The following is a 27,724-nucleotide window of genomic DNA, read 5'->3' as shown; positions in this document are numbered from 1 at the left end:
ATGGCTGGCCAGGACCCCTCAGGATGGTCACATCCTGCCTCTCTCAGATGATGTTTCTGCCCTGGTAGGATGCATCCCACATCCTCTCTGCTGCTGGCTTGTGTTGAACTAACCAGCCATCCCTTTCCTCTGCAGCCACATCCAAACCTCCAGAGTTTGTATTTTCGGTTTTTAAAGAGCTTTGGGATACATTAGAAAGGATAAAAATTTTATAAGGGAAACATTATACACTTTTATACGTATAACCCTCATGTTTCAGGATAAAAGGCACCTTCTAACTGCCTGGGGTGAGTGGGAAACTCCTCCACTGGGTGCATTAGAGCCTAATTGTTCGTTATGGATGTTATATGTTGCCCTGTAAGTTTTTACTAAAACCTCCAAACTTTCCTGAACACACACACACACAAATCCCAGTTTTTCATACTCCTGACTCCTGCCTCAGCTGGGGCTGCCCAGGGGACAGGGCTCTGCAAACACACCTTCCACCAGCTTCATCTCCATGCTCGTCCTCACACACACACTGTCCCTGCCAGGGCTGGCACAGTTTCACTCACCTTTGTCCTTTAGTCCTTATCAGCCTCCATCACCAGCACTGGCAGGTTGCGCCCCTGTAGCTCTGATGACTCAAGCACATCATGACCCACTCCAAGAGATCTAGAAGCAGCAAATAAGCAGTTCTCAGCAATGCCAAGTTATTTTAGTAACAGCTCCTTACCACCAGCACCCAGTGGGTGAGACACACGTGGAACAGGTGGCTGGTGACCCTCCCAGGCATGGGGCTGGGACAGCACCCTCAAACCCTTGCAGGGCAGTGCCAACAAGCTGCTTTCACAGCACATGGCACAGCCCTGGGACCATGGAGCGTCCCCCCAGCAGGTCTTTGAAGGGGAGATCTCAGCTCCCACAGAGAAGAAAAACAGAAGAAAACAGGCTGCCCCTGGACCCTCACCAGCGGGTACAATCCCTGCTGTCCCCTGCCTGACCACAGCTGGGGGCAGAACCACCACCATTCCCCCTCTGGCAGCATACAGAGCCAGGGGGTTTACTTCAGACCGTTTCCACGTTCAGCAGCAGTTCCTCCTTGCTGGCACTCAACAACCTCTTCCTTCAGAGAGGGGATTTCTTCAAACCCTGCTGCAGCTGCTGCCCTCAGTGCCACGGCAGGTCCTGCCCACAGCACTGCTGGCTCCTGTCTCCACTCCTCCTCCCCATCTTTGGTCATCCTGGCTCTGTGCCCCACACAGCCCAGTCTGGTTCTCATCAGCATGGGGTCATCCTGACGGGTACAGCTCCTGGTCCATCATCTTTGGTGTTGACCTAAGTCAAGGAGTTCAACCCAGTATCAGTGTGAATGGAAGTAGGAAAAGCAGAAGACAGGCTGAATGTGAGACATCAGCATTTGCCTTTTCTGGTTGGGAAGCTCAGGTTGGGGTTTCATAACATGTTGAATTCCTATGGAAAAATAAACTCTTTTGACATCACCTTCATTAGATGTCTCCAGCCTCACAGGAGAGGAGACCTGGGCTTGGCTCGTGGCAGGCATTAGCATCAGCCACAGTGGCCTGGAGGTGACAGCCCACCCATGAACCTGGGAAGGAGCTGTAGTGCTCGCTTGGAGACGGTTGGACCAGGATCCAGAGAGGCTCAGATGGGATAACCCATCCCTGACATCCCGATGGGCCCATCCCCACCACAGCAAGACGGGTCCCCTCCCACCCCCCAGACAAACCCTCTGCCAACCCAGCTAAATACAGAGCAGCTTTCCTCTTAGGAAACGTGTCTACATTCGAGCTGGGAACAGTGTCACGTCCCCTAAGTGTCTTGAAGCAATACTTGCTGATATTCTCTCCTTCAGTAAACACATTGATTAGATTACAAATAAGATTACTGCTAAACACGGCCCTTTGCAGGAGTGAGGCAGCACCTCTGCGTCCTCCTGTCAAGCAGGTTCGAGTTCGTTTGTTACAGAAGCTCTTGATTATTGTGACTTAATGTGACTCTGCTCTTCCTCCCTCCCAGGGACATGGAACAATTAGCAGCTGCGTTTAGGGGTGATTATAACACACCTTGGGGGTGTGCGGGAGGTAAAGGACCAAAGAGCAAAGGACTTAACGACCTAGAAAACAGCAATTCCCTGCCAAGCTGCTGCCTGTGGGGCTGTCTGACCTGGAATCGATGCGGCAGTCGGGTCCGGGCATGGATAGTTCTGGCAGCCAGGGCTGAGCCAGCCCTTGAGCTACAGGGTGACATTAGAGCGTGGTTTTGGGAGCAGCTCGGAGGTCTGCAGTGACTCAGGGAGATGGGAGAAGGGGCATGGATGGATGGGGTGGAAGCAGGGTCACCCCATTGCTGGCCCTGTGCTCATCAAGGCATCCCCCCTAGAAAAACCCCCACTGCCACGCAGCTCAGCAGAGTTTAGTAGGGATTATGGGCCAGGAGCTGCAGGGAGCCCAGCTGAAAACTAGGCAGGAGGGATACCCACCCCAACCCCCTCCTCCATGTGCAGTTGTCCTGCAAAGGCAAGGGGCAATGGGGAAGCTGATCCAAACCAGAACCAGGACAGCAGTGTCCTCTCCACCCACAGACCTCCCAAAGCACATTGCTGAGATATTTGGGATTTTCTAACTCCAGCAGCCACAACTCCTGGCATCAACTTACCTCACCCCCTCTTCAAACGCATCTCGTATCAAGCCTTGTAGATTTGTACCCTGTAGAAATCACAGCACTTGAAAGAAGGGGGGAAATTAAGAGGCCGTGGTTCAAACCCTGATTCTGCATGTACCACGCTTTCTGACACTGATTTCCTTACATCTTGCCATCACCAGGAGTTGCCTTTGAACATCCATGTCCCATTTTGTAAACGTTTCCAGCCGGCAGCTCCCTTTCTTCTGCACCTCCGCTAATTCCCCTGGCTGCTACCTGCCTTCACACTCGTGAGCTCACAGACATCTGCAGCGACCGTGCCCTCCAAAAAGACTTAAATACATAAATAAACAGTCTGGGGCAGCCCCTCTGATCAAAGTCTGCTGCAGCACACAGGGCTCTCCCCTTTTTTCTTCCTATTAATTGGAGGTTTGTTTTTTCCTGCCGCATCAACTGAGCTACCACCCCCCTTCCCCCCTTCTATTATTTAGCACTCAGCAGAATGAATAATTTATACTTTGCATTAGGCAGAGGAGCGTTCCCCCCACCGCGGGTTGGGATTTAGCAGGACCGTGTTTCAGGGAGAAGGGACGGAGGAGGGATGGAGGAAGGGAGGGAGGGATGGAGGGAGGGAGGACTCGGACGCGGCGTAGCCGGGCTCAGAGCACCATCTGCCGCCCGCCGAGCCGAGCTGGCTGCCCGTGCGCCGCTCCCAGCTTTTCCCTGCACAGAGGAGGACGGATTCGGCACCTTACTGATGAAACAGCAGCAGTTACAGAGGGTTTTTCCAGCCGAGGGTCTCCATGTGCTCCCTCAGCAGGAATGCAGCAGAGGATTCGGGCACAGGATGCCGCGTTAAGCCCCTCTGAGGGGTGAAGGCACAGGACAGTGAGGACCAGCTGCCTCCATGACCCTCCCAATCTTGTTTTAATTAGTTTTTTTCCCCCCAGAAATCATTATTTTCTTCTCCCTCAACCACAGGCACCGAAACCCCAGAGCTGACCTCTTTCCTCCCTCCCACCCGACCCCACACTGACCACAGTGCTCTGCCATTAAACTCACGCTGAGTGTTGAACTACTTTGCCAACACCTCTTCTTTCCCCTCCCAGATCCAGTGACAAAATACAACAGAAACGTTCACCAGTTACAGGCAAACAAAACCAGTAGGCTCCCCTGAAGTAGCCATTAGCACCCCATCCTCGGAGCAAGCACCCTGATGCCACCTTCCATGCACTGGGTGAAACACCCGGGAGGCTCTTTGCTGCCCAGTTCCCTTTGTCAGCACCAGGCAGCTTTGGGTGACAATTTACACACCCCGAACCTGCAAAATCAGCTGTAGGCAGGGCCAGAGAGAGGGGAGAGCTGCTGGGTCACAGAGCCAGCCCGCCTGCGGGGAGAATGGAGTTGCAGAAGAGACTGTTCTATATAGACACTATTTCTCTAGAGATACAGATATACATATAGATTTGTGCCTACATCTAAATATTAAACACATACCCCCACATTGTGTGTACATGGAAATAAAGTGTGTGGGAGCCACAAGCCCAGGAGGAACCCAGGGTCACTCAGCATCTCCTCTCCTTCCTCTGTTCTGGCAAAGAAACTTCATCAACAAAAAAATCTGTCCGGGCCTAAAAAACCCCCAAAACACCAGATCACATCTCAGGGGTGTGATGCTGGTCCTGGATGCGGGGGAAGCAAGCCTGTCCTCACCTCCCCCAGGGACAGCCCCTGCTCCCCCATCATACACAGACCTTCCCCACACTCCCTGCCTGCTTCCGTTGCCAAGGAGATGGGGATGCTCGCACAGACCTGCTTTGTGGTGTGGAGGTACCAGGTACTTGGTTTGGCTATTCTTTTTTTAAATTTATGTATTTTTAAATGCACAGGCAGCCTCAGGCACCTTCCTGAGAGCAAAGCTGCTCAGAGCTTCCAGCTCACCCACACCTTGGCTGTCCAGTCTGCTGGCAGGGGTACAACCCTGGGGAGAGGGGGTCTTGCTCATTCCCTCCTCCCCAGCCACCAGCTCCCGCTCTCATCCCAACCCACATGAGCTCTCATGTATTTTGCAATCAGGGAACCAAGTTGTTTCGGGGAGTTTTGCTGGGTTGAGGGTGCAGCACAACTGGCCCTGCAGGGACAGACCCTGCTGGGACTTGGGGCAGGGGGAGCGGCTGGATGGGAATGGTGCTCACCTCTGCCAGCACTCTCAGCTCTGCCAACACAACTGGTTTAGGGCTGTGCTCTAACAGGGACCCCAAAATTCCCGCACCAAGGATAAGCACACACACACACACACACACAACTTACTCCCACCTTTCAAGAATAATGGGAATAAAGAAAACCTAAAGGAAAAAACCCACCTCAAATCACACCCAGCTGCCGAGCATCAGTGCTAAGAGAGTGAGAACAGCTCACTTGTTCTAGGCCCCTAACTCTCATTTCTCAGACAAGAACAATCAATCCCCCTCACTCCCCCTCTAAGTGAAGGGTCTTACCCACGACTTACACAGATTTTTCCCTCTCAAAGTGAAGAAGCTAAACAGCAACACGCCTGAGATGGCATCAGGAGTTTGATTTTCTTTTAAAGAGGCTGCATCTAAACATCACTGCCTTCAGCTCCTGGGAAATGAGATGCATTGTTCTTCAAAGCCCAATCACAGTAATTGGATGAGCAGCGAAAGCAGCAGCACAGGAACTAGAAACCACTCACAACTTTTTGGTTGGCAACTTAATTTGGTTACTGGGTTGAAAGCTCCATAAGCACTGGAGTAAAACCAGACAGCACTTTCCCAGCACAGTAAGAGCAAGATTTGTTATGCATTTATTCAGGCCTCTTACAGAAACACAGTGTGTATCACAGCCCAACGCTGCTCCTGTTGTTTGTACACGTCTGCTATTGACTTCAGAACAGGGGAACTCCCAGGAGGAAACCAAACAGGGTGCAGCCCGGCTCCTCATGGAAATAACAATAAATAAGCTGAGCAGAAAAACAAAGGGAAAACATAGCACGTTTCACAAGTAATTTGTGAAGTAGGAGGAGAGCAGGCAGGTAGTGGCTATGAAGTGTGAGGCCTCCCTCAGTGCACCCAGAGGTCCCCTCCCACTCCCACCTCCACAGCAGCAAGGAGCAAGTTTCCCTCAGGAGACACAGGAATAGGAGGATCAGGATTGAGTCCTAAAACCAAGTTTTAAAGAGCTGACTCCCGTTCTCACAACTCAGTATGCCCTTGGGTAAGACCATCACCACCCAAAGCAAAGGAGTCCTGACTTGCTCTGCTTGGTCTCTGCTCCAAGGATGGTGATGGGGGAGCTGAGAGGGGCTGTGGCCATAGCTGCTTTGCAGGGGGGACACAGATCTGTGCCATTAAAATGCGATTTGATGTCCAGCCCCAGTTAGCAGCCTGTGGGACTGGGACATACACCCCTGCGGGCAGCATGTGATGGGCAAATTAAAGGCAGGTCGCAAGGCTGCCCTCCCTACCTATCCCTCCAACCATCTTCTCCTTAATTTATCATCTTGGCAACATTCACAAACAGGGAAAGGTCACTTGCTAACAAATAGCCCAGAACACTGAGAAGCCAACCTCACACAGGGTGCTGCTTGTGTGACACTCCCAAAATCTAAAGATTTGGCTCAACCCGTAGTACCCAAACCTTCTCCTGGCCACACTTCATCCATACACATCACACACTTGGATATAGTTGACCTGCACTTGCCTAAAGCCCTAACGTTTGTGCAAGGATTTTTACACACCATAAGCACGTAGAGAAGGGAGCCCTCACAACTTCAACTCACCAGCACGAGGGTTTGCACGCTCCCCTGGACACATGGGTGCACATACACACTCCCTGGAAACAACTACAGCTGGAATCATCACACCCACCCCAGCTGCCATCCTACTGAACCTGCCCCAGGAGTCAAGACTCTTCTCTGCAGTTGGACAAATAACCAAAAATACAAGGAAATGGTTCCAACTGTCACTGCATTGGACTCCTCACACCATTATGGGCAATTTAGTCTTAGAAATATGGGGAAACTTCTTGGATCAGATTAAAGTCTCCAATAAAATCTTAATTGCCCTGAATTTGATGGCATTTATCAGAGCATTCACACACGTATCTCTCACTATTACAACAGGTTCCCTGAAAATGTATCTAATTATACACCTGTGAAATACAAAGACCAGAGTGCCTCATTACATCTCATTTGTTCTGCTGAATTTCTATGCTAGAAAAAGACTGTTATCAATCATTCAGCAATGCCACAGCTATGCACTATCTACTCAAAAGGGTTAAAAAAACAGAGACATCAAGACTTTTGTAAAACAGGGCAGGGAGCCCACCTCTAGGTCACACATGCAAATGCTGGTAAACTTACAGGCAAGAAGAGAGGAAGAGAGTATGGTAAAAACTATTATAAAACATCTTGGGTGGCCAGCAGGAGGGAGGCTGCCAGGCAGGGCAGTCTCCAACTCACACACCTCCGGTCCTGAGGATGCTACAAAGAAGTTGCACCATTCTTTGGAAGAGGATGAAGGAAAGGGATGGTCAGTTCCCTTGCACGTTAGCCCTTGCTCTCTGGGGGAGTTAGGCAAGTGTAGGGGCCAGAAAAGAATGAGTTTCTCTCTTTATGGGTCAGTAACGCACAAGAGAAGCACTTGCCTTGTAAACACACACACACACACATACACAGTTACAACTTTACTCTGAAACATAAAGCTTCTGAGTTATCATTTTTACCATTAAAAACACCCCAACCTGCAGAGTCACTGCCCTGCCACGAGGGCATCCCCCCAGGAGCATGGCCACAACGCAGCGCTCACTCCAGCACCAACAACGGAGCACCAACAGCCCGGTCTGAAGATACACGACTTTGAGCTGCTGGTGGGAGATGGACACCACCAGCTTTGAGACTAAACTTTAAAAGCTGTGAAGATCTGTATGGAGTGAGAGGCTGACTGTGCACTTAAAACCCATCTCATTTAAAACAAACCCACAAGCTACGGGCTTATAGATCTCTCTCTCCTCCCAGCTCCCTTGGTTTCTCCCCCATACTTCTACACTCCTACCTCTGCTGAAGAGGGAGCACAAAGCACAGCACACCGTGTAGTAACTTGCATGTTTGAAACATGTCTTACCCCCAACTCGCTATCGGAAGCAACACCTGAAGGTCGGTTTCTTCCCAGCTCACCTGCCACAGCTCCGCAGCTCCCGTGCTCCATCGCTGGCCGGACAGTAGCAGTTCACATTGACAGCCAAGGCTCGTTAAAGGAAGGCTATGACAATGTTTGGCCAAAAGTCAAAGTCATTTCTTTCCACTTAAGAACATTACACAATGTGAAGGACAGTGTGAAGTTTACAAACAATTAGAAACTTCAAGGTAAGTGTCACACACGGTGTCGGGTGTGAACGTCACCAGGAGCCACACCGTGCTTCCAGAGACAGCCGCTCCCTCCTCACCTGGCCTGAGCCAGCGCTGGGCTGGGGGCAGGTCAGCAGCAGTGTGCTTGGGGCAGTAGCCTGTAGACAGATTTGTCTGTATGCAAGAAATAATGACCAATTTAACAGGATTCTTCTATTAACTTAACAGCAGGATTAGGCCCTCACAATTGTGAATTTATTTTTTGAGAGGGTGAATTAAAAAAAACCTAACAAAACCAAAGTCAAACATTCAGTACAGACCACCAGAACTACACCTTCTCAGAGTTCCACCTTCATAACCAAAAGCACGTTCACAATCAAAAGTATCCTCTTGTATAGCTGTGCTCCAAATCCCATGGTTTGTGTCACATCTCCTCCTGAAAACCATCCCAGTCATGTTGGAGGGAGCAGGCTGCCCTCAAGGAAAGGGCTGAAGTGTCTTATTAAACCACCACTAGACAAAACCAAAAGACTTCTAAGAGTTCAGAAACATCCCCTTGTTTATAAACACAACCAAAACATCCCCCACTATCCCCTCATCTTTCTTCAAGAGCCCTAAGACAACCACAAAATTTCTAGATTCCTAAAGTTACATATCTCCAAAACAATATAAAAAAACCAACCCAAAGTGCATCTTTAGGAACCAGTATCCCCTCAGGTAGACTAAACTTTTACTGTACCAAGAAAAATAAATTCAAGAGAAGATTTAGAGAGAAAAATACATTAGCAAATACAGATAAATTTGTTTTTAATAAAGGAGTTAATTTTCTTTCAATCCTATATAAAACAATAGCAATTAAAAACTTCATTTTTGAAAGTAAAATATTTACATATGAACAAGTAACTGTGCAAAATTTACATGAAAAAAAAATGGAAAGACAGGATTTCCTAAAAGACAAAAATAAAAGGGGTGTAACAGTTGTCAGGTGTCTGATAAAAATACTGATCAGCATTCAGTTTACACGCAAGAGAGTTAAATTCTACCATGAGAGTTCACACAAAGAAAGCCAAAGTATTTACAGTCATAAAAGTACTATCAATAGACAATTTAATACAATAACCTCTGAAAATATAAAGAACCAATTAGTATATTTGTAATAAAAAAATAGGTACAAAGAAGGGACTTTGCTCTGGACATCTTTAAAGTAGGCCCACAGCTTGCATACAGTCTTTTAGCAAAATAATTATAGTTTACATAGCCATTTTTATGTTATGTGCCAAAAATTATGTACAATTACTGACAAAATACACCAACCATTTTTCAACACTTGATTCACACTGAGAAACAGTCTTTTGATGATTCCTCTCAACTTTGATTTTATTTAATCTAAGCTTTCACTTTAGCTAAAAAACACAGTGCAAGTAAAATATATTTATGCTGAAAAGGTTTCTCTTTTTTTCCTTTTTTTCCTTTTTTGACTTTACAGCTTTACAAACTATAGCAAATAAAATGCATTTTTACAGATGCTGCTAAAACATTCAGAAGTAACCCTCCTTTATGGGATTTCAGGGCCTCTAATAAGCAATAATGTGATTAAAACTGAGGTTATGTTTAAAATTAACTGTATATCCCTCTAGATTTCGAACATTTTGGGGAAAGATAAATATTCTTTAAAAAAAAAAATCAGTTTGCTTTGCTAACTGACCGCTTTAAAAAAAAAAGCTAAATGAAATGAGGTCATCTGCTGTAGACATATGCCTATATAATTGATTTAGTTGAATAAAACTGAACTAAAATGTACAATTAATGTCGAAACTGCTACAGGGCTGACAAAGGGTAGCTAGTTATTTGCTAAACGATTCCATCAGTCTTTATATATGGCTTGTTTGGCAAGAAGGCCACTCAATCAAGAGATGAGTTAAAATTTAATTGTCCTTTTATAGTATCCACAGGCCTTGTAAGTATGCTCACTGTTACAGAAATGTATTTTCTCTTATACTGAAGAGTTTTATTTATAAACAGGAATATAAAACTGTTCCATGTAAAGAGGTGGTTGTTTCTTTTAAACAATATCCCATTTGCTTGTTACAAAAAGGCGTAATCTGCAAATATATAAAAAATGTCCTCAGGCGTCTCTCAGTCAAAAATACCTTGATCTTTGCCATTTTACTTAAGGAATGCTTTGTATAGCAATAGTGAATGGCTTGTCTCTCGCTCATTTTCTAAACAAAATATGAGGTCCCTGAGGTTCACCCGCGTTATCCTTTGTCGCGTAAACTGTCTGGTTGTTCCAACTCCAGAGCTGCCTGGGACTGCTGCACTTGTACCAGATCCCTGGAAGTGAGAAGAAAAGATGGATCAGAACATGACCAGGTATTCCAAAACTTTCCTAAGACAACAGGTGAGGGAGAAGCTCTAGTGACTATGTACAGGAAGCTATCAAACTGCATGCTACCAGATCAGCTATTGTTTATAAGAATGGAAAAGAAATCTCTGAAGAAGTTTTCAGCCACATTTAACAGAGATAAAACCCCCAATGCATTCTTCTGTTGAGGAAGCCACTAATGATAGGCAATCCCAGTAATCAAAACAAACAGAAGGGACAGTATTCTTCACAACCTCAGCATACAAATCCCAAGGATAGCCCTGAGGTTCCTGAAAGAACTGGGAAACAGCCCTATCCCCCCCTGGACCCTAAGGTCTTGAATAATGTCCTAGACCACCCAATCTTCATGGTAGGGTAGCAAGACCTCTCCTTTCAGTGACAACAGCTGTAACCAGCTCAGGATTATATTAAGTAGCTGCACTCCTAGACAGAGTCAGACACACTCCAATGATCTCTGAATTCCTTCCCATCATCCAGCAACACTTACCCCTTTGGTACACACTAGTAGTTTTCCCCAAGTAGCAGATTATATTTGTAACTTCAGAAAAAGTAGGAGAAAAAAAAATACATTTGATATCTTTAGAGACACCCACATCCTCCAGCTGTGAAGATGCACACTGCCTGCTGAGAGAGTTATACAGCAAGCCTGCTGGGGCAAACTCCACTGCACTCTAACTTCCAGAAACGCAGTTCTGACAGCATATATATGATTAACACAACTCTGCCATGCCTGTTGTGCTTCCCTTTACACAAGCAAGGAAATCCTGGAGTGCTTTAAAGTCCTAGGAATCAGTTACTATCCAGAAACAAGGTGCCTCTTCCAGTGAAGACAGGTTTGGCCATGTCCTGTGCTCACACACCCGAAACGGTTCGGTAGTAAGAGGGGTGCAGCCTGGCTTGAGGCTGGCGATGGGCACGGTCCAGCAAGGAGAACTGAAGAGCGTCAGGGCTCAGAACAGCACCGGCAACCAGCACCACGCCACAGCAGCCTCCCAGCTCCTCCTCGGCACAGCACTAAGGCGCAGTCACCAGCAGATGGCACGCAGAGACCAAAAGCCAACTTCTACCTCAAACTTTGAGTGGAGAATCTTTCTGGCAGTTGCCTGTTGCTGATACCTTGCTCTTTGGATATTTACATGAACAGCGAAGGTGTTCTGAGACACCAGGCACAGGTTTTCCATGTCTGTGGCTTATTTATGGATTCCTTTTTTCCTCTGATTTCATTTGCTTGAATCATGTTTTAACAGAATTTCAATGCTTAGTGATAGAAGGTCCAAACACACTCTGCTAGTGAGTCAAGGTTTACCTGCCTGAGAGTTTGGAGAATTTTAAAAGCCTGTTCTACACAAGGACATGCCAGGCTTGAGAAAAGCCAAAATCTGCCTACTACAAAGGGCAGTGCAAAAGCCACGTGAATAAGCTGCTGATGCTCACACTAATACATCCTTTCTACACATGAAAGCAGTACAGCTATGATCACTGTGCACTGTTATGGAACCAATCCAAGCTGCACTGGAAGCTGCCATCCCCGGGTGAAGCAGTAACCGCACTCGGTGCGGCTCTTCTTGCTTCACCACACTGCCAGCAGTGAAGTCAGACTTCTGTGACCTGGTGAACCAACAACCATCAACTCAGAGACCTGCAGTTAGGAGGGTTTAAAGGCTGGATTTTCAGAGGGATATTTTAAGGCCCCTGCACAACTTTGATGCCTAATTTCCATCAACTTCAGTTGGAATCAGAAGATGAAGGAGAACCGTGTGTAAACTACATTTTGTTAAATACATACACATGGCTACTAACAAGACAAGAGAGAGAATAATTGCAAGTGTTTTAAGTCTTTGTTTTAAAAATATTCTTCGATAAAAGCTCAAGCCTGATTTTTTTATAAAGACTATAATACTTAAATGCAAAGGTAAAAGTGCAGGAGACACAGAACTCTGCTACTCCTGCAGGCATGGCATAAGTTAAGAAGCTTTTTGCTAATTCAATAAAGTCACGTGGATATAAAACCTCACACTGACAGCAACTTGTTTTGTTGCCTTTTGAAACAAAACAGTACAATTACTACTTCGAAGTGATGTTACACGTAATTAGGATTCAGCATTCCTAGACATCAAAAGCTTACATTTACAAATCTATGTCTAAGTAATGACAAACCTTATTTTCCACACTTCTTGTAATGTGCCTTAACTACAAACTGCATACAAATGGTGACAAGTGGAGCTCAATTTAAAAATGTCAAGTGACACAGCAGCAAAAGCACAGCTGTGAGTCTATCAGATCAAAAGCAGCTGGTTCTTAATTTAACAGACAAAAAGATTAGATTTCCAGGGAACCTGCAGTTAATTGGTTAACCAGTAAGTGATTAATCTAGGATAACCAAATTAGTCAGATTTAGATGAAATACAAACAAGTGTTCACAGTAGATGTAAAATACATTCCATAACCTAAGTGACATTAACAGACTATTAATGGTGCAGTTGTGCATGCATAAGTAAGCAATGCCAACACTAACACTGCATGAGATACTTCAGCATATTCCTTGGGGATTACTTCATTTATACACCTCTGTCTTTGTAAAAGTGCTACTTCCTGCAATTTTTATCATTATAATCCACATTTATAAACCTTCAATACAGTAATTTATTTTTATCTAAGTCTTATTATCAGTAACAGGAATTTTAGTTAAGTTTCAAAACTTAAAATTACTTTAAATGATGCTCAAGAGGCTTGATCTTTCTTTAAAATAACATTTACTGGTATTCAGATCGCCAACGTTTTATATCAAGAACATGTCAATTACTGCTTCTAACAACTCAGTATACAACAAAGTGAATTCTTTTGAAAGAAGAGACTTTTTTCTACAGTGTAAGTGCTTTAACACTAAAAATTTGGAATGCTTAGGGAGCAATAAAGAATTATTAAACTATTATTATCCTATCACTTGTTATTGGACAACTCTGCAGGGGAAAATCCTTCAGTTACAAAGAGACCTTTTGGCCTTGTAAATGACACATTTCAGGAAGACTTTTGTTCTTTCTAAACACTAGAGAAATCCCACATTGAACATCTTCCATAAAGAAAGCAATTTTATACCACTTGCCATTGATGAACTCATTTAGAAATACAGCAGTCTACCAAACTACCTGAATGTAAATTAACATTGAGGTAATCAGACACTGAGCACACAGAGACTTAGTCTACAGAGCAATTGTTAAAGGGCCAGATTAAACAGTAACACAACCACCCCAGGCAAAGCTACAGGTGTGGGGAAGAGTTCCTGGAAAGCAGAAGAGGACCTGGCAGTGTTGGTTGACAGCTGGCTGAACATGAGCCAGCAGTGTGGCCAAGGCCACTGGCATCCTGGCTTGCGTCAGGAATAGTGTGGCCAGCAGGACCAGGACAGTGGTTGTCCCCCTGGACTGGGCACTGCTGAGGCTGCATCTCAAGTGCTGTGTTCAGGCTTGGGGCCCTTGCTACAAGAAGGGTGCTGTCCAAAGAAGGGCAATGAAGTTGCGCAGGGTCTAAAGCACAAGTCTTGTGAGGAGCGGCTGAGAGACCTGGGGTTGTTCAGCCTGGAGAAAGAAGGCTGAGGAGACACCTGATCACTCTTTACAGCGACCTGAAAGGGGTGTGTAGTGTGGTGGATGCCAGACTTTTAAGTAACACTGAGAGAAGAGGGAATGGCCTCAAGTTGCATCAGGTGAGGTTTAGATTTGGTATTAGGGAAAATTTCTTCACTGAAAGGGTTGTCAAGCACTAGAACAGGGAAGAGTTTGTGTCATCATCCCTGGAGGTGTTCAAAAGATGCATAGATGTGGTGCTGAGGGTCATGATTTAGTGGTGGACTTGGCAGTGCTGGGTGTACAGCTGGGCTTGATGATCTTAAAGTCCTTTTCCAGCCTAAATGGTTCTACGATCAGATGGAATTGGTTGAACTGTTTTGCTGTAAAGATACTAAAACTAAAGCAAATCAACAGCTGGTGAAAGAAATTAGCAAGTTCCTACAACCTGAAGCTCCTGCTGTCAAATCTAGCAGTGATTCATTTCTACCACTGCACCCACCTCAGCAACATTAAGAAGCGTGCAGAGTAGATTGGCTACAACCACAACAATCCTTCCCCAAAACTCTGGAGGTCCAAAAAAGCAGAGACTTGTGAGAATAGTGAAGCTCTAACATTCTTCCAGTTCCATGACTTGGGGAATGACAATTCAAGTTTGATTCCCTATGACGCTATGCAGATTCTAAGCCTTGGTCCTGGCCTTAGAGCAAGCAAATCTGAATGCAAAATACACTTCTGCTGCTCAGAAAGCTTCCACAAACCAAGAAACAGCTCTGAACAGGAAGGATTTTACAGAGACTGACGTAGCAAAACCCAAGACTACAATCACACTGTACCTCTGTCCCTGATCCAGATCCTGATGAATCTATTTTCCTCTTCTTTCTGGGACCAATCGCAGCTAATGCAGTCAAGTTGGCATCCCTCTGTCTCATCTGTGCTAGCTCTTGTTGCTGCATCTGCATTTGCCAGAAGAAACACAGTTAATTATTTTTCTTCCAATTTCCAAACTAAAAGCTGATATTAAGGTGAACACTTACCTCCTTGGCCTTCTGTTTCAACCTAAGCTGCTCTGGATCTTCTTGTCGAGATCGAGACTGTATTTGATAGGAGATGAACATGGAATGGTTGGGGGAAAAGAAAGAAAAAAATAATTCAGTTACAAAAGCATTTAAAGATTCTAAGTTTTACATAACATATGAAAGCGTTTCTTAAACATCAGCAGGAAGTGGAGAATACCTACCATGCCTAGGGAGGGCATCAGGGGAAAATAATTCCTAGAAACTAATAGCAGTTTCCCTTTTCTTAGTTTCAGGCGTCTGTTTCTGAAAAAGCATCGTGCTTTTCCAGTTTTGTTAAAAACAGCAAAGGAATAGCTAAGCATTTATGCCTTAAATAAAACCCTTACAAGACACAAATTACACAGATCTGTGAACTGAAATAACCACACTTTGCATATGAAAAAATGAATAAGACCTGTACTTTTTGGAAGAATTCCATCCCTGGGTGTATAACGATGCACTTACCAGGAATGTATCTTTCTGCCACCCAGCACATATAAGTCAGACTCCCATTTGATGAACTGCAGCTAACAGACTAATTATATTAGCAATTGCCCATTTCACACTACAATTCCTTGTCCATATCATACTTTTAGAAGTAACAAAAAGTACAATTTCAGCAAACTTTCTTGCTTTACATAATTAGTACACATTTGCCAATCAATTTTTTCCTACATGTATCAATTCTCTTAATTTCCTGAGGTTTTTTCCCAAGAAATAAACATACAGAAAACAGAAGAACTTCAGGACAGTCTTTCATTCGTACTCAGAAAATACAAGACCAACTATATCCAGACCAATCCTGACTGCTGTTAATACCATACATTCTTTAAGCCAACAGCAAAATAAATTATTTTAATTCAATGCTCAAGCACTCTTAAAATGATAAGCTTTTCCTAATGACTAACCTATGTCTTCCCTGCTGTACTTCAGGAGCAAACACAGGGAATTATATGAATATGCAAAATAGCCATGAAGACTTATGTCTCTTCTGAAGTAAGTGGATTTACTCTCTAATCTTACTTCATAGGTCACATTTTCTAGACCTTTAACCTGCTTTCCTTCTAAAACCTGCTTGGTGTAGGGCCCAAAAACTGGAAAAAAGTATTCCAGCTCAGGTCTAAACAGGAACCAACTGATATGAAGGTGCTTTTTGACATTATCAACTCATACCAGATCACACACCCAACAGAAACCTTGGGTTCTTTGGGGAATTATTGCTAGAGTGCTCCTGTATAGTGAATCATATTCACCCTATATCTGGGTCAGAGTAAAACTGCCTAATGTTCATGTTTGTGCTTAAATGAACTGTTTCCTATTTATTGTATTTCTCCAACTTGCCTAAGTCTTTCTGAATTCTATTTCTAGTCTCCAAAACATCTGTAACCTCTAAATGCCATTTAATACCACCACCAAGCTATAAACCCCATCTTTTTAACAATGCAAAGCACAAAACCTAAGTTTTAAGGCCTCTTTTAGTTTGGGAACACACAACGAGACCAGGAAAGCATGTGTGTCCCACGCTTTACCATGAAAAACATAACCAAGCTCTAACTAAGGAACATATTCATCAAGCTCTGAAGATTAGAGCCTTCCCCTTCACTGCAAGGGCTGTAGAATGAAATGAAGCTCTGCAGTTTTGACGTCAGAAGTGACACTTTGCAGACATGTGTGAAATCCAAGCACTTGCCTTTGCCGCACGCATTAAGATTTCCCTTTCTTGTTCATCTTTACGCTGCTTTTCTATTTGATCAAGTTGTTCAAAGAACTTGAGCTGTGCCCGGACGTCACTCACTTGCTCATATCTTTCATCATCCTGAAAACATGCAAATATGTTTCTCATTACATTTCATAAAAACAGAGCTGTTAGCTTGTGCTGTAGGAAGAACATATACATTTAAAGCTCAAATGCTCACTTTGTCCTTTTCAAACAAATAACAAGTGTGTATCTACACCAGTCAAACCAGCTAGAATTCTTAAAAGCATTTTGTTCTATCCCATGAATCATCAGATTTTTGACTTCCAAACTAGTATCATCACAGCTTTAACCTCACAAACATATTTCACAGAGCTAGGTGGTTTTTTTAAATGCTGTTTAGGCATTTGCATCTATTAAGAACACACATCTGTCAGATAGCAGTCTCTTGAGAATTCAAAGCAGTGCTTTTATCTGCCTATCTGATTGTACAATCACTCAGACTCTAAACATTTGACATAAATAAAGGGGAGGGTACAGTTTCTCTGCATTTGTTTTAAAAACATTTTGTATATGCAAGCTGAAGAGTTCTAGTCATCCATGTGTATTAATATCTTAATGTAAGATGAATCAGTCAGAGAGAATAAACAACCCAACTTCAGAGAATGAACACCACCTGAAGTCACGCATTACAGCCAACACACCAGCCTGCTGATTTTGGGCAGTTTTGCCATTTTCTTTGTGCAATGAAATACAGTTACCTTGTAAGTGATATTCTTTTGTTGAGCAGTCTCTGATAATTTTTCCACGAGGTTCTGTAGTCTTTGTTGTGTGGCATGTGATACGTAGCTAACTACATCAGGGTGGATTTCTGTTATTCCATGTTTTTTACCTATGATCAGAATAAAAGTCAGTTGTAAAAAATGATTTTACAATACAGATAAACATGTGGCTACTCTCAGTCCTGGATATTTTGATGCTGTTTGCAGAACAAGGCCTTCATTTCTCAGGCAAGCACTAAGCAGGAAATGGCAAACAAAACTTCACATCAGCTTAACAAAATTTACAGTCTATTAATAAATGCTGTACACTACAGTATAACAAACAACTGGAGAACACTTTTCATTTAACCATCTGCTCTAAACGAGTAAGTAAATACACTAAAAGTGCTTCTGGATTTATTTTTTTTTAAAAAAGTCATTATTTCTGTTCAGCCTTATCACTTTATACAGTCAGCATTTTAAGCCAGCTCCAGTAATTTTGATGTTACATTACCATCACTTTAAAAGGCAACTGTGTAGGTTTGTTATCCTTCAACACTATTCATAAGCTGAGTGATTGCCCACAAGCATCACAGTGTACAAAAGGTAAGGACTGCAGCAATTTTAAACTACTCAAACCAATTTATACAAAAAATGCCTTCAATTAAACCCAAGACTAGTGAAATTTGTCTATTAAAGTTCAAGAAAAATCAACATACCTATTTCTAATATCCTTCTTTGTAAAGGTGCTGGGAAAAGGAAGGTTTCGTCTTTACAGGACCTTGTTAATGTGCCCACTAGCTCAGAGTTTGTTGCCAATATCCGAGCGCTTTCTTCTGACAGGTTGACTCCAGCCATCGATGCAACATCATTAATGTCATCATCATCCCTTAAGAAGGGAAAACTCATTATAATAACAACATTTACTGTTTATCTGCACACACTGCTACAATACCACAGCTGCACACAATAGATTCCACAGTAAACCTGAATACTTTATTTAATTTTTGCATTTAATTTGCTTTTATTATATGATAAAAATAACACAATTTAATTCCAAAGAGCACTAAAAGTATTCTGGCAGTTTTGTACTTCCTGTGTTCTCAAGATCCTTTCTTAGGTTGTATGTTCCAGAACCTTGAGAAACAAGAGACCAGACACATCACCACCACAACACAACAATAAACTGTCCTTATCACTGTAAGACAGGCTGTACACCTGAATAACTGAGCAGTGTTGGGAGGAGGATGGAATGAATTATATTTACTTGTCCAAACAAGAAGTTTTTGTGAGATTTGATATTTATCCTCAGTGCCAGCTAAATGCTAAAACCAGTCTGGCATAGGCAGGCCCACAGATATTTGTTGAAGTCTTTAATAAAAAGCAGCAAGCTTGCCCACAGAAAATCCACCTCTGGCTGCTGTGAGTTTACCACTGGAGTATACAGAAAGGTTTCCCCAAATTAAGCAGGCTGCCCAGACAGCACAAGCACAAACAAGCATATGGTTCCTCACCTAAAAGAGCCTCCCCCAGGTTCTTTCAGTTTATTCTTCTGAGCAGCAGCTACTTGTGTCGAAACAGTGGCAATAGCTTTGTTTCCAGGTAATACTGCTGGTTTTACCACAGGTACTGCAAGAAGACAGACAAGATTTGTACTCCATCAAATTTGTATCAGAGTTCAGACTTATAAACCAGTCACAGGTAGGAATGGCAATAGGTCTGGTGCAAAGACTTCACAGCCATAGCTTGTGTCAGCATTTCACTCACCTCAAACAGGACCCTCCCACACAATTCCAGTACCCAGACAATTCCTCCAATACACACAGGGCATCCCCAGCCACTATGGCACTGTGCACCGAAGCTTTGAGCAGCAGTACAACAGCCACTAAGAACTAACACCAAGAACTGACACTGATAAACCAGCCTTCAGTCAACACTACCACACACAGTGCACACCAAGCAACTTGACTTCTCACCTGTCTGAAGCTGATTCAGTTGAATTTGAGGAGTAGTGAGCATAATACGACTATGTGGCTGCCGCAGCGCTACCATTGGTGTCTGTGTCAATGTTACCTGTGGAGGCCTTATCAACGCCCCTGCTTTTTGAGACTGTTGGATAACCTGCAAATAATAAGGAAAAAAAAAACCCTGTAAACAATCTGAGAAATAACTAGGGCTAAGAATCAAGTGGGGAGAACAAACCCTAACAGTCAACTTGTAAGTTATCATGTCAACACTTCTTACCATTGACCTACAATCAGCGCATTTTAAGGTATTTAGAGGTTTCTTCAGATAAGTCATACCTTGAAGAAAAACAATATTCCACTTTTTGTGATACAAAAAAAATTAGTAACTTGTATTTATATTATCCAAAACAACAAAAAAATCTATAATCAAAGGTCCAGTTACAACTTCCTATATGTGCTTTCTACATTACAAACTGGATCTGCCCGAACAAACTCTAGAACTGAAAATAAAGATATGATAAAGACAATCCAGCTGGTTCTACATATGCTGTTTTCAACCAGAACCAGCATAAGCTACAACAGCTGTGCAGCTTTATGCTACTGGATCGTTCAGTTAGCTGAATCTCAGGCAACTGCACCATACAGCTTCTTAACAGAAACACAGCAAAGGTTCTGCTGCAACGCTGCAATCAGAGCCCTTGATGCAAACTCCTCTTCTGGCCTCAACCAGCTGTCAGAAACTTACTTTCAAACTAACAACCCTGCTTATTTTGCAAGCTCTGTTTCTATAAGTCCTCCTTTCACTACTTTCGCTCCTAGTGTAAATATTTAACTTAAAGGCCAAACTATTTTCTTGTAAATCCAGCACTCATTAGTCAAACTTCAGATTTTATTCCTTCCTTAGTTTCCTAACCTCCTTCTAGAATATAGGGGTTATAAGGGCAGTAAGACCAATATAATCACTAGATTTTCTCTCCAGGTAAATGAAAAATATTTATGGATTGACAAAAGATCTCTCCTTTTCATTTTATATGAAAATTTCTGGACAGAGTAGCTCAGATGAATGTCAAGCATTCCTCTGAGAATGTTGAAGTAGGAAAAAAAAACCCTAGTAATTTAATAATATACATTACTACACATCCTAGAAAAACCTTCTGCTTAGACACTGCTTTGCTATAAGGGGGGGAGGTACTGCACATTATACTATTTTTATTTGATTTATATGCAGGCCTGATAAAAAGAGGAGAAAGAATAACTTTGGGTAATCTGTTGTTAGACTTATGAAACAGGAAAGGGAAGATCCTTCAAGAACACTGCTCTCATGGATAGGAAGTGATTGAGACAACGTACCAACATTTCATTCTAAAATAGGAAATAATATAGCACAACTTAAAATCCATTCTTGATTAATCTTGGTAGCTAGTTTCTCTAAAGAGATCAAAGATCTCTGAGCTAAAACACCCATTTTTAAGAAGTCACTGTATCATCAAAAATCCCTGTGCAGTAACAGATGATGCATTTAAGCTTACGTACCAGTGGTGTAGACTGCCCTTGTTTACTAACACCAACTTGTGTAGGCTGAGTTAGGCTGATTACAGGTTGTTGGAGAGTACTCGTTACAGTTGCAGTCGCCTTCCCTGCTGTGCGCTGCACTGAGGAGCTTAGAAGCACCGCCGCAGACGGAATCGTCGCTATCGTTGCTTGCGTTGTTGGCTGCTGCTGTTGACTTTGTTGAATGAAAGCTGCAGAGTCTGGTGTTAACTGTCTCAAGGCAGGTAAACTCCTCTGAAAGGAGGAAAGAAAGAATTCTGAGTACTTTAATCCTAGATCACACAAGAAAACGTTAACCGCAAAAAAGCAATGCACTTCGTTGTTATTGGTTTGTGTGCACCTGAGGAAACGTGACAGCAGCACACACAGAAATACCACACTAGGCAGAGTGACAGTACCTTTAGTTGTGGCAGCTTGGATCTCTAGGCTATGCAAGCCTACCTGGAACCCCCAGCAAGTATTTAACAATCCAAGCCCATACTGTTGCTCAATTGTGTTCCTACACAGACACCAAGCTATAACACGTGATGGCTTGAAACACACACTGGAGCACTGGTGAAGATTTTTGAATAGCTCAGGGACCAGTGTTTTACCTGATTCTTACAGCAGTTGTTTTCTTGCGGCAACAATTTTTGTCCTCACAACCAGCTCAAGGTTGAACAAGCATTTAAGAACCCAGAAATGTCACCACACACCTACAACACATCCCTTAATCACACATTAGTCAAGCAGAATTATACTCTTACCATACAGTGCTGTTGTACTTTTTCTGATTTTCAGATTATAAATGTTTTGGAATAAGCATCGTTTTGGGACATGTCCAATTCTATAAAACTCATGACAAATGGGATTCTTTTAGTGAGAGGTGCCGAAATTTGCTGTTTATCTACACAAGCAGATATACAGCACAGGCAACAGAGCATGAGTTTGTCCAAAAGGTAGAGTTTTCTGTATCATTCAATCCCTTGTTTTCTTTCCAAGATTAAAAAGAGGGTAATAATTCATAGGTTTAGTGCTATGGGAAGAAAGTGCTTATTAGTCATAGAAAGAAAACTTTTCAGATTCCTAAAGACAGCTACAACGTGACACTGTGGTAGAAGTTGTATCATTGACTGTGTCAATAAATCACACTAACAAACTCTTGGAACCAAGAGGCAGAAGTATTTTTTAAGGGAGCAAACGTCTGACCAGGTATCATTTAAAGCTTCCATCTACACCATTCTGGGATTCCATCAGTACTGGTTAAAGACAAGTGTGACTTCATTGCTGCTGATGTGTAAACACAGGAAAATTAAAAGGACCAGTGAACACGTTACCTTCAGGAAAGGCACAAGGTAAGGTTGAGGTGAAGAATTAAGTTCTCTGTACAGCCTACTGGTAAAGTCTTCTGGTTCAATTTTCCCATCCTTCAAAACAGAAAACCCAAATGAACGGATTTGGAAAAATTAACTTTTACAGATATTTGAGACACACACACAAAAATTAAGACTTAATTAACTGAAAGTAATAGTGTATCTTACAGCTTGTTATAAGCTTTTCTTACCAGCAGGTTCTGTACCAATTCTTTCACGTTAGCTGCAGTCTCTGTAGACTGTTTTCCAGATGATGCCAGTTTTATTAACGTGGACAGAAAGTTTTTGCATTTCTTCACATTTTCCATGGTTTCCTGTTATGGGAGGAGAAAGGGTAGAAGGGAAACAGTCAGAGATGGGAAGATAAACTCTTTTTAATACATAACCTGACCAGAAATAAAGTTCTGCAGGTCATCACTAGTTCATCAGTGCAAAACATTACTTATAGATTTGCATCCGTCAGAACTTAGGACATAATCAGACTGAAAATATTCTTTTGCTTCATACATACATCCATATTGTGCATTTTTGTTATCAAAATTCGATAAATTACAATTCTTAATGAAGTCAGAAAACACCAAGTATTTTAAGAATGGCAGTGGGAGAATACATGGTTTAGCAGGACAAGAAATAGTAAATCTCAGTGCACAGTTTCTCCCTGCTGTGCAGTCCTGGAAACACGCATTTGAATGAGTTGCTGCCAACTTCTTATCCCTTCTCATCCTGATTCTGCTCTGCAGTGCTGAACAATTCATTTTTCTATAAGATACAGCTAATATGTTTTAAAATAAAGGTGTGCTTTACAAACTGTTAGAGAAATCAAAGTTAATACTTTGACAGCTGCCAAAATTCAAGTGACCTGGGATCACACTTCATAAACTATACAATTCTAAAAGCTTACCTTTTCAAGACCAATAGCTCACAGAGCTCCTGCATCTTTCCTGCTCTCCCCTCTGATCTCCATTTATGTGTATGGATATATATGCAAATACATACATGCACGTATGTAAACGTGAATGAATAAAACAAGACTCTGAATGCACTCAGTATCTTACTGTGGCAGCAGTAGAGGTTGCTGTTGATCCTTGCACTGTTCTCTGAGGAGTTCCAGTTTGTACAGCTGCTGCTGTCCCCAACGTAGTTGTTTGTGCAGTCCCACCCAGCACAATCTGAGGCTGCAGAGAATACAATCGTAAGATTATTTCACCTTGAACACAGCAAAACTTGTTTGCCTGAACTGTCACACTGAAACCGAGCCAGAGGACAGCAGAACACCTTTCACAGCTCCTATAAAAAGGAGTTACTCCTCTGCCGTTTGCTGCAGTGGAAAGGAAGAGCCACCAGGTGGCACAAAACACTGCACATTCGGGACTCAAATCCGAGGAGTCGATTAAGAATTGCGCGGGGTTTGGGTTACAGAGTAAAACAGCAAAATCTCACCATAAACACACCCTCAGACACTGCAGTTTCACAGCACAATTAAAACGACTACTAAATTTCTATGAGCACAAGAGCTTTTTTGTCTGTTCCTTTAAAAGCCAGGGAATAATTTATAAAAAGGGTTAGAGAAAAGCTCAGGTCTTATCTAGGGCTTTTGGATGAACAGTGGGAGAAATAATTTTTCCAGTTTTGTAGACAACTTGGTAGTTCAAAGTAGGAATACCACCCTTAACGAATCAATATTGTAAGCAAGAACTTTTCAAGTGCACAGTTCATTGATGGACTTCCAAAACAGCTTAATTACTAACAACCACCCAAGCAGAGACACTGTCATCCTTACCAAGCTAAAGCTAGCTCTCAGAACTTTAACAAATCATTTGTAAACTTGCTCTTAAGATGCACAAGAGAAGACTCCAGTGCTGCCAAAGCTAAATTTCATTGGCTTCTGGGGAGGAAAAAAATCCCTAAGGATTCAATTTGTCTCATTTTTTGAAATCAGGATAAATTAAGTTCATGGTATGCTCATTACAAAAAAAAATATGCAGATGGAACTTATTAATTTCTTTTTTGTCCAGTATAACAGCAGTGCAAATTAAGGAAACTCAGTTAGGTAAATTAATTCTTAGATCTGGAATGATCACTGACATTGGTAAAGTCTCTCGGAGGGGGAAAAAGGTTAACTGGATGCATAGCAAAACCTGCATGTTTTAAATTAAAACTCTCTAATCCCATCTACTCAAAGGATGAAGAAAGCACAATGAACCAGATTAGGCGACAGCAATCATATTGTATCACTGTTGGCCTGGAAGTCATGTGGAGAAATTCACACTTTTGCTCTATGTTTTAAACTCACACCAACACCCCTCAAAAAAATAAGCCTGCAACAAAGCCTGTCATGAATACAAGGTCAGGTTATTAGAAGAGAACCCACATGCTAAGACACCACCATTTAGCTTTGAGTTATCAGAATATTTCTGTAACTTTTTTTTAATTGTAAATCTTGCTGCAGAGTTCAGAGGACCACAGATTCATCAGAGAAGTAATATCACTGCCCCAAATCCAAAGGGAATTGGTGTCATTTTCTTGAGGCAGAAAACATAAAGGTATTTTTGGTTTAGTCAGTTCTGTGATCATACAGACTAGTAACAGGTTACCTTCAACTCTATATGCATACAAGTATAATATGAAATAGTAATACACATAAAAGATATACACCCAAAATAAAAATTAATTTGAGATCTGCAAATGTTTTAAAGAATAATAAAAAAACCTATTTCTTCCACGCACTTAGCAATTATATTTTCTGTATTTCTACCACTCTGAAGCAGGCTTCCAGCTAAGCTTAACAACTGATGTATGTCACATACACATTATTTTTCTACAAACTCACTTGTACAACTGGAGGACGCTGTAGCGTTGTTGTGGGTTGCACTGTTGTTTGAGCCTGAGACACTTGCTTGATAATAGTAGTTGGTGTCACCTGTCGTGCAATAATAGGTGTTCCTGGAGCCTGGGGAAGAAGAAAAAAAAACAGTCACACTGGATCCTGTATTTAAATATAATCTAACCTGCCTAGTGTTTTGTCTCTGGATAGTTGCCATTATTACAAACACAGAAGAACACATTTGAACTACTATAAAACTGCAGTAAGGATTTTTAGTCTTCATTTATTGCAACTATGATGACTTCAGTATACATACACCCTTATCGACTTTTCTTTTAGTCTTATAGAGAATAATGATTCTTTGGGGAAAAGAGTTCTACATGTTAACCATATATGGTCTTGAACAGTCTTCTTTATATCAAAGACTTGTAAACTTAACGTCATTCAGATAGATAAAAATATTTTGATGAGACAAACTGTAACAGAATTAGGAACAACACTCAACGCCTATGGCATATCGAAAAGCCTGGAGAGCACCAACTTCATTCATGGTTTCTTCAAATCACTACTTTCTGGTTGTTCTTCACAGGAAAAAAAAAAAATCTGACTGTTTTTAACACTGCAAATTACTGAGCTGACCTGCACTGTTGATATCTGCACTGGAGGAGCATTGGTTGGTGTCGCAGGACGAGGAGTCATAGTATTTTGAGGCTGAGACTGGGCATGTGCCTGTGCTTGCATCTGCGCCAAGGCTTGTTGAGGGATCATCAGCAATTGCCCATTCTCACTACGCACAAGGACCATGCCTGTGAAACAAGAAATTGGTCAAGAAAGCATACATCCTTTTCATATATGGTAGAACTTGGGTTTTCACTTTTTTTTTTAATCAAAGCTGGATACATATGGAATCAATACACCGCTGAAGGACTAAACAGCTATCAAAATGGTTTAGAATAAAAGCAAAACACCCAGTTACATTACCACATTTTGTATAGAATAGCTTAATTGCAGAATTACTTTCTCTATCCAAATGCTCGGTATGGCATGCATCAGAACACACAAGGAGTTGTATCTATCCCAAGCAAAAAGTTCCATGTGACTAGGCTTTAGAATTAGCAGCCATGTAAAAATTTTACCTGCTCTTTACTACACAATTTGTTTAATGAAACACTGCAGATAAAAAAAAAAAAAACCCAAACAAAAAAAACCCTCCCTTGCCATTATGCAAGATTCTTGTTAGTTTTTCTTTAAGAGGGGGGAAAAAGTGAGAGAGAAAGATAATCAAACATGAGCTTCGCTGTCAACAGGCACAGAATTGTCTAAGTTCTAAATTAATTTCCCAAAACAAATTTAGTAATGAAAGTGGCTATAAAATCGTAATCTCTCTCATGTGCATCCACAACAGACTGCACTGTGCCATTTTACACCCCAAAAGAAAAATAAAATGGAGAGGGAAATGCAGCTGTCATTCCCTGCTCAGTCACTCAGATCAATAGACTTAACCCCACATTACCACAAACACACAGCTATAAAGAACTAGATTTTAAGAGGCAGATTTTCAAATGATAGGCACAACAGGAGCTGGTCAACATGAACTGTTTCCCAAGAGCTCATTCATTCAGCTCGCCTCAGTCAGTCCCTGAGAGCCTCAGGACCTCATCAGCTCTGGAAAAAGCCACCTAAGGAAACAAATTGGGTACTCAAAATTAGTTAGCCTTTCTGAGCAACAAACAAGAGGAAACTTCACCATGAAAAAAATCAAGAGGCACTACTGATATCAAAGTTTTGCTTCAGTGTTGTTCAGTGAATAAAAAGCCTCACCACATTCCCCAACAATACCTGGAGATCTGGTCTATGCCATCTCAGAGCATGACTACTTTAAAAGAATCAAGCCTTTATTTGCTTTCCTATTCAGATGAAGTGCTGAAACGGTTATAGACAACACCTTAAACAGTTTCCTTGGACTGTTTGAAAATTAGTGTTAAACTGCAAAAATCCATACACTGATTTCTACAAAAATTAGTTCAAATGAGAAGCAGATTATATTAGTTGATTTGCCCCTATTTTTTTCCTTACATTCTCTATGTTAACACACTTTCAATGAAGCACAGTCACACAGAGATGTTAAACTAGTTTACATCAAAAAGATGGGTTTCCATTCAGTCTCATTTAGAAGCATTAATGTAGGACCGCAGTGTGCTGTGGACAAGAGTTACATCCAGAAACAGACACTCTCAAACTGGTTTTCTGTAGGAAAGAAGGAGGGGGAAGTTTATTTGTAATCTTGCAGACTGCAGAAATAAAACTCTTAGTTTAATTGCTACGTCCAAACCCCATTTTCCAAGCCATCCCAAAGAGAGAAGTCTTTTCTCCTGTAACTTACATAAGGAGAAGCATTTTCATCACAAGAGCAAAGCCATACGCCACACCACAGCTTAGAAGAAATTTAGAAACCTGAATAGAAAATACAGAGCTTGATCCTGTCAGTGGCTCACTAGAACCATCACTGCTTTCTCACCACCAGCCTCATGCTACAGCGAGTGGACTACTGACAGCAA

The 27,724-nt window shown here is 42.2% G+C and overlaps 1 protein-coding gene across 1 annotated transcript in view; it reads right to left on the bottom strand.

The window, feature by feature from the left end:
- Positions 1–8,782: 8,782 nt before the first annotated feature.
- TAF4 (TATA-box binding protein associated factor 4) overlaps positions 8,783–27,724 on the bottom strand; it is a gene marked incomplete at its 5' end in the record, with an annotated part of 38,591 nt that continues 19,649 nt past the window's right edge. The window contains 14 exons of the mRNA XM_084271607.1: positions 8,783–10,342; positions 14,794–14,913; positions 14,995–15,051; positions 16,706–16,831; positions 17,473–17,603; positions 18,192–18,361; positions 18,987–19,101; positions 19,449–19,593; positions 20,973–21,224; positions 22,307–22,396; positions 22,534–22,656; positions 23,398–23,517; positions 25,173–25,292; positions 25,806–25,972. Coding sequence (XP_084127733.1) covers positions 10,175–10,342; positions 14,794–14,913; positions 14,995–15,051; positions 16,706–16,831; positions 17,473–17,603; positions 18,192–18,361; positions 18,987–19,101; positions 19,449–19,593; positions 20,973–21,224; positions 22,307–22,396; positions 22,534–22,656; positions 23,398–23,517; positions 25,173–25,292; positions 25,806–25,972 — 1,904 coding nt within the window. The 3' untranslated portion in view covers positions 8,783–10,174. The remainder of the gene's footprint in view (positions 10,343–14,793; positions 14,914–14,994; positions 15,052–16,705; positions 16,832–17,472; positions 17,604–18,191; positions 18,362–18,986; positions 19,102–19,448; positions 19,594–20,972; positions 21,225–22,306; positions 22,397–22,533; positions 22,657–23,397; positions 23,518–25,172; positions 25,293–25,805; positions 25,973–27,724) is intronic.

Source organism: Gallinula chloropus, assembly GCF_964237585.1.
Source record: "Gallinula chloropus genome assembly, chromosome: 16".
NCBI classification, from domain to species: Eukaryota; Metazoa; Chordata; class Aves; order Gruiformes; family Rallidae; genus Gallinula; species Gallinula chloropus.
This window is presented reverse-complemented; position numbering and strand designations above follow the sequence as displayed.